The following is a 10,635-nucleotide window of genomic DNA, read 5'->3' as shown; positions in this document are numbered from 1 at the left end:
ATAACGCACATATGCCTAAAATATCACACTGTGGCTTCACTTATGATACAAGGCCCTATTAAATGATACAGAGGCCTATAGTAACTTACATAGGTAGACTGGCTATCGTATTGTATCATTGTATTAGTAGTGGAGTTACATAATTTTTAAAATTATAAGTCTCTGTTTTTTTTTCAAGAAATGTACTTTCCACATAAATTGATAATGTGTTATCTTGATATTCATGTTATCTTACATATTTATTGCACTTTATATAAAACACAAGTGTTTTTAAATAAAACGCAAAACCTGCAATAATGAACAAATGCTGACCAAAATCTCATATATATATACAACTGCATATGGTTTTCAGACTGATAGTATTGTTTTTAAAAAAAGTGCATATGTTTACTCAGGCCTACTCAGCCCGTCAGTACTATGTACTTTGATATTGATACGGAGTTCATAAGATACAATTTCACCATGGATGAACAAGTTTTGTCACGTGACCACAAATGCAAACGCCGGACCCAATTTCAGGTAATTATTTGCAGATATCTTTTTTTCCACTGCGAGCACAAAAATAAGACATAGACCGTAGGACCCGGTGTAAATTAAGCTTTTATTTTATGTGAGTAGTCATTACTAGACTTAAGTAGTTTTTTAGAACACTTCGACACAAATGTTCTTTTCGCAAAGCAAACGCCGATAGGTTTTACTTTTTCCAATCATTTTTTTCACTGGCGAAATACATGTTGAGGTAAAATAATAGAGGATATGTCTTTTAAAATGCCATTTCCGTCCCTAACTCATTTATAATTCCATTAGCAAAGTTATATTTGACATAATCCCATGTTATTCATCGTATTGTCTAATTTGCAAACGTCGTTTGAACATGTAAAATATGCAAACGCCGGTTGAACATATTAAGGACGTTTTCGGGAGTTTTCATATGGACATATAGGCAAAACTAAAATTGTTCAATAGAATTTCTTTAAACTTGGCATGTTGTTAGAATATGATAACAGAAACATTTAAAGCGAAAAGAAAATTGGGGTCACCGTTCTCGTTGTTGAGTTATCTGCCCCTGAATCAGACTTTTCTACTTATTTGAGGTCATTTCATGGGCAGATTACTTAAACATACTTAAATGAATTCTTGTTTTTACTTCTGGATTATGTTTTTCTTTTTATTGTTGAGTACAATACATAATAGCATGCAATTCCTTACATTGTTTCTGTTAAATTTTTTCAATGAAAATAAAGGTACTTTAAATTCTTAAAAAATAGTCCATTGTTTTAGAAAAAATGCACCGGTTAAAAGAAGAAGTTGATATAAAAACTACCCAAGTTTGTTCTTGAAATTTTGCATATCAACTAAAACGAAGATAAGCTTCATGAAAAAAGGAAGAAAAAATTGTTTTGTTACCATTCATTGTAAATTATCTGCCCTTGAATTTAACAAAAAAGTCCATTTCAAGGACAGATATCTTAAAAATGAGAACGGTGACCCAAATTTTTTTTTCGCTTAAAACAAGTTAAAAAAATTCTATTGAACAGTTTTAATTTTGCCTATATGTTTATATGAAAACTCCCGAAAACGTCTTTAAATATATATATTTCTTTCATCTCAGACAGGATTTTTGCATCTAAGACAGGAATATCTACCGTTTTCACCGGTGCTGGAATACTCTGTCTTACACCCCCCCCCCATGTAAGACAAGTCGCGTGCTTTAAATGACGTCATTGAAGCGCGACTTTTTTGAATGAATAGCATTCTTAGGATGACGTCATTTTCCGTTATGAATGAAGTTGTATGTTCATACGCTACTATAAGAAGAAATGCGTAATGAGAATATAAGTTTTCATAATTTCTGTTCTGAAAGAAATTGACATGTAATATGCAAGAAAAAGTATCAAACACCGGCTGTTGGTACAGACGGAAATATCTAGCTCTCGCGAAACTGTTAAGCGGAAACTCGGCAGAGCCTCGTTACCGCTATAAACAGTTACCCTCGAGCTAGATATTGCGGTCTGTACCGGCAGCCGGCGTAAGATTCTTATAATCTACCGTTTACACCGGTGCTGGAATACTCTGTTCTACACCCTAATATAAGACAAGTCGCATGCTTTAAATGACGTCATTGACGCGCCTTTTATGAATGATTCGCGTTCTTAGGATGACGTCATTTTCCTTTATGAATGAAGTTGTATGTTCATACGCTACTATAAGAAAAAAGTACGTAATATATATATCAGTTTTCATAATTTCTGTTCCGAAAATATTCGACATGTAATATGCAAGAAAAAGAATCAAACACCGGCTGATGGTACAGACGGGAATATCCAGCTCTCGGGTAACTGTTTAGCGGAAACTCGACAGATATTCCGGTCTGTACCGGCAGCCGGTGTAAGATTCTTATAAACCGGTGGTTATTTAAGTCAAGTTGCAAATATTACAATTCTCTGAACAAAAGACTTCTCTCTTTTCCCCTTCTTTTTATTTTAAAACATTCTTCTTCTTCAATAACAAACTTTTATAAAACTTCTGTATATCCCATATATATACATACATACATTAAACCGTATAATCTTCTCAAAAATCAATTCCACACAAAATCCGTCGGGAATAAACTTCGATTTAAAAATCTAGAAAAAAAATCAATCTTCTTAGGTTGAACTATACAGCGACGTTGAACTACACAGTGAGATCACTTGGAGTTACTTGTTTCAAATAAAATTTAACGAAGGTGTTTTCTTTTGACCAATCTGCAGCGTTGAGAATAAGGACCTAAAGCTCTTGTAGAATGTGCAGTTTCACTTATATGTTTATCTGCGTGAACACCTGGATTTGGATGACATATCTGAGATTTGGTTGTTGTAACAGATTTGTAACCAATAGAAGACATAACGGTTGAGCTACCGACAGATTCAATAAATCTGGAAACCATGGGCGTCGTGGCCAGAATGGAGTTATTAGAATCAGTTTGCAATGAAACTGTTTAATATGATGAAGAACTCTTGAAATGAGACAGATATAGTTCAGCGTTCAAAAAGGCATCAACGGGCGCTTGCATATATTTCAAATGACCAACCGACGTTTGCATATTTTACATGATCAAACGACGTTTGCAAAATCGACAATAAGGGGAAAACATAGGTTTATATCGAATATAACCTTGCCAATAAAATTATAAATTAGTTAGGTACGAAAATTACTTGTAAAAAGATATATCTTCTTATATTTTCCCTCTACATGGGTTTCAAGTGAACAAAAAAGATAAGAAAAGGTAAAACCTATCGGCGTTTGCCTTGCAAAAAGAAAATTTGTGTCGAAGTGTTCTAAAAGAACACCTAAGTCTCGCAATTACTACATACATAAAATAAAATCTCAATTAACGCCGGGTCCTATACGGTCTAGGTCATAATTTTGTGGATGCAGTAGAAAAAAAGATATCTTCAAATAATTACCTGAAATCGGGTCCGTAATTGCTGAAATGTAAAATCGGCGTTTGCATTTGTGGTCACGTGACAAAACTTGTTCATCCAGGGTGAATTTAAATATTAATTTTATGATACAAAAAGAAAGAGTTTTCTAACAGTCGAATACATATTAAATGGCATTATTTTCTAGAGCGCACAAAAGGCGTTTTAAAAGTAAAACATTTTTCGGATTTGAACTATGGCGTGGCTATAGCACTGCACATGCGTCTGTCGGTCGACACACTTGGTTTGTCTGCAGTCTGTAGCGTTCACATTAACGGAGTCCCAAAATAGGCTTATCTGCTCTGTGTCCATGGCAACAACTTTATCTTATTATTTATTTATTTATTTACTTACTTATTTTTTATTCATTTACTGTAGTTATTTATCTATTTATTTTTATTAGAAATGCACAAAATGTGTATTACCAGTAGACTTTTGTTAACCTTGAATGTTGACTCACTTGTGTATTTCTAGATTTTAGTTTGTTGAAGAATAGACATTGCATGACCTATGACTTCACCCGTTTCCTTCTTGATATCACCCTGCATATGTGATTGAACTTTGACACGGAATATGACTAATTGACATATATATTATAAGTAACATTGTCTAACAATAAGTCTTTGATGATCTATATATAGAGTCATGATCCTTTCCATTATGATGGACATTTAATTCCAGTCTGCCAATATCTTAATTTCAATTATTTTGACCTCAATAAACAGAGGAAATGAGTTGTTGCTACAACGTCTTTTCTCAAATATGATAAATTCTTTATATTACTGCTCGTTTGAAACATCTTCACATGTATGTTTCTAATATACATGAGAAAATATTATGTATTTTCACATAGGAAGCGATGAATTTTTGTTATAAACGTTAATTATAATAAGGACAAATTTCTATTCCATAAATAAAGTGCCCAAAGACAGTCCTCACTTGAAGAAACTCCTGATTGAAGTCCATTTATCGAGAATCCTACCTCTCCTACTGTAAAATACAAATGAAAAAAAATCTCTCTTTTACTCTACGGTCCGGATCGAACGGAAATTAAACAAGCTTTTAAAAGGAAGTAAAATAGGCTGTTGTTAAAAAGCCCTACACTGAGTGTATATAAATGCTCATTTATGATAGAATAAAACGCTGTCTTAAGGTAATTATGTTTTGTAATATGTTTTATTTGTTTTATTATGTAATTATGTTTATGTTTTGCGGATGTTTCAAAATTCCAAATTGTACCAGTTCATGTTAAATGTTGAATTCTGCTTAAGCCGGTGCTAGGGGGCGTGGACGGTAGTTTGCACTTGACAGTACGGTCCATGAACAGGCTCAATCAAACCGAGCCTGCAACATTTTCAATTTTGCCGTATTGGGCTTTCTTAAGAGATTCTTACTTTCTCTATTATATATTTGATTGGTATACACACTTGAAAGTTTGATGAACTGCGCATAAAATATGTTAAGCGAAATTTAATAGTTAGATCTACTCAGTTTATTTTGATTTATTATCAAACTAATTAGCTACATGTACATTTGTTAATTGAATGATGTGTTGAGGCTTGACATACTATATTATATTCATTACAACAGGTAACAGCAATCATATGATCTAACAGTTGTGAATAAAACATTATTTTATTTTACACCGGAACTTTAAATAGCGATTTAAGTCAATGATATAACATTATGTAGTATTGATTTGTCCTAAGTAACATGATCGTCGTTCAAAGTGTTTCACAAAGACAGACATAAATACATTATCAAATACTTGAGATAACAGAAGAATTTGTAGCGTACTTTTGAGGCGTGTCACGACAAAACAAACATAATGGGTTTGCGACCAGCATGGTTCCAGACCAGCCTGCGCATCCGCGCAGTCTGATCAGGATCCATGCTGTTCGCTATTAGTTCTTTACTTGTTTTAGGGTCTGTAAGCGAACAGCATGGATCCTGCTCAGACTGCGCGGATGCGCAGGCTGGTCTGGATTCATGCTGGTCGCAAACGCATTATGTTGGTTTTGTCGTGACATGGCTCATTTGTGATTTATATTTTTGATGAAGTACTAACTATCTTGCCTGTAACCATGAAAAAGTAACAATTAATTGCTAATTTTGCCCTGTTTCTCATTTTATTAGGTATATTTCTTATTTCAAACAGAGTTTTATTGTATCGTTATGCGTGGAAGCATGATACTTAATCTAATAATTTGTCTATTAAAGTTAGAATAGATTTATATTGGCCTATATATTAAGTTTATTTAAGGCTTACCAATGTACACAATTTATAATCTACAAATATAAATAAAAAAAATCATTCAAAAAGTAGTTTGCCAATTATTATGATTTATAAGAGACTATAAAATAACATGGGACAAAGTAAAAACCTCGTATGTTCGTAAGACTCAGTGTGCTCGAACAACCACCCTTTGTTCTTCAAGTTACAGGCAACATTTTGATATCAGTGCTCGAACAACCGCCCTCTGTTCTTCAAGTTATAGGCAACATTTTGATATCAGTGCTCGAACAACCGCCCTCTGTTCTTCAAGTTACAGGCAACATTTTGATATCAGTGCTCGAACAACCACCCTTTGTTCTACAGTTACAGGCAACATTTTGATATCAGTGACATTGGGTTAAAAAGAACGTCAAGGAAAAGTTTCCTTATCATTTGTTTGTTAAACATCAATGAAATATCGTTTACTTACTTCAACCCAAAACACCAAAGTTTTGTCGCTTCAGTTAGAGTTTTGATTAGCAAATCGGCATATTTAACATATCTTGGGCCAATTTAACAAATACAAAACATAAAACATCGTTTTGATTCTTTTGTATATAAAGACTAAAACACAGTTATATATTGGTTTGTTAATTCGCATTGGTTTTACTTAATCATAGCACTATCTTATATTTTCATTTTTGTTATCGTTTTTTCTTCTTCCACTTACCTCTTACTGAAGTCAAGTTGTTGACAATCAACATAATCATGAATTATTATACTTACATGTAGTTTTTAAAAAATGGTGTGGTTATCTTAACATGCCTTTGTATTTAATTTTACCAATGAAATATGTTATCTGGTTATATTTTTTCAAAACAGTTATGGCTGTGATACATTGTGTATTGAATTCGAACCGTGTCACGCAATGTATTACTGCGCGTTGACAATTGCAACTGCGAAGTAAACAAGTGTATTCGTAAACATCTTTTTTCTTGGAAGTAAAATTAAATAAAAAGGTTATTTTTTCGTTTTTTCGTGAAATATGGAATACATTTGCATTTAACGCCTTAAAATTCTATATATTTCACTCGCGTTCCCGGCTCGTAAAATATAGGGAATTTTCTCATGTTTCGTGAGAAATATTCCATATCTTACTAAAACAAAATACTCTTAATATTTAGATACCTACGCAGTAAAACAAAAATAAGCAACCTTTCTATAATGTTATAAAATGTATTTTTTACAATTTCAATCCATTTCAGTACTAAGAAAATGGCATCTATTGTTGGAGATGACATTGTACAAGATTCAGACGAATGTCACGAAATGCACTGCGAACAATGCTACGAATTCGGTGAAACGGCAGATGCAGAAGGATTTTGTAATGAGTGTTTTGAGTATATGTGCCAGTCATGCCTTAAATATCACAAACGACAAAATCCACAACACAACATACTCGATAGGGCAGCGATGCCACACGAGTTTTGTTTTGAGCAATGCCCCGCTCATCAAAAATATATCAGGTTCTACTGCCCCAAATGTGAACTGTTTGCCTGCTCGGATTGCAGAAAAACAAAACATACAACATGCGATAACATCAACCATGTTTCAACTATGGCTACTAGAATAGAAGAAAGTAACGAACTGAAAGAGGCTCTTAAAGATATAGACTTTATTTCTAATTCGCTAAAAAAGGTTCAAAATACACTGGAGGATGGCGTCAAAGATATTGAAACGAAACAAAAACTAGCTCAGCAATCGATTGAGAAATCAGGTCAAAGTAGGAAATCACACTTTGAGGAACAACAACTTAAATGTACTGCAACATTTAATAAGTACCTCACAGATATGTCATCACTTATAGAAGAGGAAAGGCAAAGAACTGTTACTCGTTTGAGAAAGGAACAAAATGACCTTGATGTTAAACTGACTTTCACAGAAAATGTAAAACTCCAGGAATTAAGAAAAGCTTCTGAAGAAGATGTTAAAGCACATCGATCTTTATTGGCAAGAAATGTATCACTATTGGATAAAGTAAAGGACAATTCGTGCGATTTATACCAGTACATGGAAAATAAGCAAAGATGCAAACTGTTAATTGCAATGAAGAAAACATCGTCTGAAATGAAGAAACTAAAGAAACAAATGATATTGCTGACAAGCCAAACTTCAGCTTTGAAGAAAAACACTCTACCAGACCGAATTATAACTGACGCTAGATCTTACCAAGTAAGACCATTTCGTGGATTCAACGCAATAATTTTGTTACACAATGAACGAAATTAATAAGTTACCAACCATGCAATTAATACTCGATCTATTTTGTTATGTTTTCTATCTTCATTATGTCATTTTACTTTTTATATAATTCATTACTCATATGTTTACATTTTTTTTGAAATGCATTATGAAATCATATAAAAATAACATCCAATGAGTTTTACAATGAAAGAAATATTTCAACAGTGAAAGGCTACAAAACCTTTAAACAAAAATCAAAAACATCAACAGCTGCTTGGCGTTTATTTTACCACATACCGTTTATTTTTTACCACATGCCGTTTATTTTACCACATACCGTTTATTTTACCACAAACCGTTCAAATAATCAGGGACATTTTATGTATTTAGTTATTTGGGGTTAAGTCCAAATTCAAAGGATCAGTTCAATGTATTTAACTTACTCATATATTTGAACAAATATAAATGGGTCTCACACTTCATACTACTCTCGTTTTTCGAATTACATTACTTAATTTATCAAAAGTTGTATCATATTCAGTTGTAAGTTTTCTATTGTAGGCTTCAGTAATGTCACAATCTACAGGATATGATGGTAATAAAAGTACTGACCATCCTTCAGGAACCAGGTACGATTCTATAAATTTAGATACTTACAAATATTGATGCAAATGTCCCAAGCACTATGCATGTGTGCTATGACTTTGATATTTGGCCTGAAATTATACCATACCAATAACAACAAATTAATATAAAAATTGTAAATGTAGTTGATAACAAAGATAATCTTTCAAGACACATTTTAATGATTGTTACATGTAACAACATGTTCAAACTATGGTACTATATTATCAGCGTGGTAAAATTAAAAAAAGAAACCTTATCATATACATTGTAATGATTTTAAGTGGGTATAAACTATTAAAGAGACAAAAATCATTTTTCTAGCTGTTGATTAAAAACATTTAGAAAAAGAAATTACGTATTATCGGAGCTTCATTTTTATTGCTATTCACACAGAAAAAATTCAAGTACTAAGATGTTCCAATGGTGCGTGCGATAAAGACGGATTTGGCAAGTTTTGCCAGGAATGTGGACACAGAACAGTTCAGGAAAATAAATTTGGGGTATTAATAATTTGTAAAGGAAAACTTGAAGATGGGCAAAATTGTAATTCAGAATTTTTACCTGGACAGAATTACTGCATGACCTGTGGGATGAAGGTTGAGCGACCTGTTCAACAGGTACTAGAAGACAAATTTAGTAAGTACTCATCACCTATCATTTTCTAAATGACGTTTATTCACATATGTTGGAAATCACAAAATCGCATAATCTTATCACTGAATGAGTTTAGATATTATATGAAACATTGTCTAGTGAACCTTTCGCTTGTTTGTTCCCATCTTGACGGGTGTCAAAATTGCAACCCCGTAGGTGCACTCAATGACTAATGTTTTTATAATTGGATTTAAGAAATATGAAATATGGATCATGTTTACATTTGAACTCGGGTATCAGCTGACCTCGATTTTGATCTAGTGGCCATCTGTTGTTTTTTATGAACAACTATGAAATATGATTTATGTTTACGGTTTTGGCTTCAAATTCTAAATCTTATATCAGCTGACCCCGATTTCGACCTACAGACTTGCTTTTTCATTTATTTATTTATTGATATACAGCCATAAAATGGAGCTTTTGCACAGTTTCAAATTCATTTTTAAGTCATTATATTGACCTCTAATATATAATGATGAACTACATTTTTTTGTTAACAGAGATCCAAAACTTATCGAAAATTGACCATTCATTAGAAGATGAAATAAAGTATGTGAATCTGAATGCCACAAAATCAGACGGAGTACATATGGCAAGAATTTGTATGGTCACCGATGATGAAATCATAAAGATGCACTTGATAAGAAAGTCAGATAGTTTCCTGTCAAGTTTAAATACGGACATTCAGTCTTGTTGTACAAAAATATTTTATTCTTTGAAAGAAAATCAGGTTGTTCTATCACATGACGCAGCAATTATTGAAAATGTAAACTTTGAATTAGTATTACAACAACTTCAAAGCGCGGAAGATATCTTTCGTAGTTTTTTGGGGCAGATAGTTGCCAAGAACGTCTATATACAACGGGATTCGTGGTGTGCAGTGAAGCAAAGATTAGATGAAATAAATGTGAGTGATCCAGAACATGTTGCCGTGGTGATCGATTCAAATTTGTACGTGATCACTGTAAGCATTGTAGGTAAAAGAACATTAGTTGAGGATGTGTTTCAAACAATTTCATCAGTGCATGTCTAAGAATATATCTGAGGCGTCTGTGGACACAGTGGTTAAGATCGCTGACTTCAAAGCCCCCTTGCACAGTCAAGTGCTGTTTGGTTTGAATCCCGACAGAGCGTTATATTCCAGCGCTAGCTTACGAAACGTCGGTGGTTTTTCTAGGTGCCCTGTTCGTTGCACGGAAAGGATACCTGAGGTCCTTTCTCACACCAGATAAGCTGGACAATCGCCATATGACATACTACTGTGGTTTATGCACATAAGAAAACCACAAATCCAAATAGGGAATGTATCAAAGATATTTCGTCAAATGTTTTCTATTTGCTGCGACTAATACCAATTAAAATATGATTGAAATGTCAACAGTATGTCCAACGAAATGTAATTTTATTAGTCATTTCTCAAGCTTTATTGTG

At 33.2% G+C, this 10,635-nt stretch overlaps 1 protein-coding gene across 1 annotated transcript; it reads left to right on the top strand.

The window, feature by feature from the left end:
* The first annotated feature begins 4,522 nt into the window (after nucleotides 1-4,522).
* LOC132722432 (uncharacterized) lies at nucleotides 4,523-10,287 on the top strand. Its single transcript, XM_060706943.1, has 5 exons — nucleotides 4,523-4,617; nucleotides 6,945-7,911; nucleotides 8,485-8,552; nucleotides 8,918-9,186; nucleotides 9,705-10,287. Exons 2-5 carry the CDS (start codon nucleotides 6,955-6,957, stop codon nucleotides 10,235-10,237), a joined length of 1,827 nt encoding a protein of 608 aa, XP_060562926.1. The 5' UTR covers nucleotides 4,523-4,617; nucleotides 6,945-6,954; the 3' UTR covers nucleotides 10,238-10,287.
* Nucleotides 10,288-10,635: the final 348 nt, after the last annotated feature.

Source organism: Ruditapes philippinarum, unplaced genomic scaffold (assembly GCF_026571515.1).
Source record: "Ruditapes philippinarum isolate M1 unplaced genomic scaffold, ASM2657151v2 ctg11356_1_1_1_1, whole genome shotgun sequence".
Classification (NCBI taxonomy): Eukaryota; Metazoa; Mollusca; class Bivalvia; order Venerida; family Veneridae; genus Ruditapes; species Ruditapes philippinarum.
The sequence above is the reverse complement of the archived record's forward strand: the minus strand, read 5'-3'. Positions and strand labels throughout refer to the sequence as shown.

Excerpts from the sequence above, each read along its gene's own strand:
- LOC132722432 (XM_060706943.1), top strand. The coding sequence starts at position 6,955 with ATGGCATCTATTGTTGGAGATGACATTGTACAAGATTCAGACGAATGT. Across the intron at positions 7,912-8,484 it reads CTGACGCTAGATCTTACCAA|GCTTCAGTAATGTCACAATC; the intron begins GTAAGACCATTT and ends TTTCTATTGTAG. Across the intron at positions 9,187-9,704 it reads GGTACTAGAAGACAAATTTA|AGATCCAAAACTTATCGAAA; the intron begins GTAAGTACTCAT and ends TTTTGTTAACAG.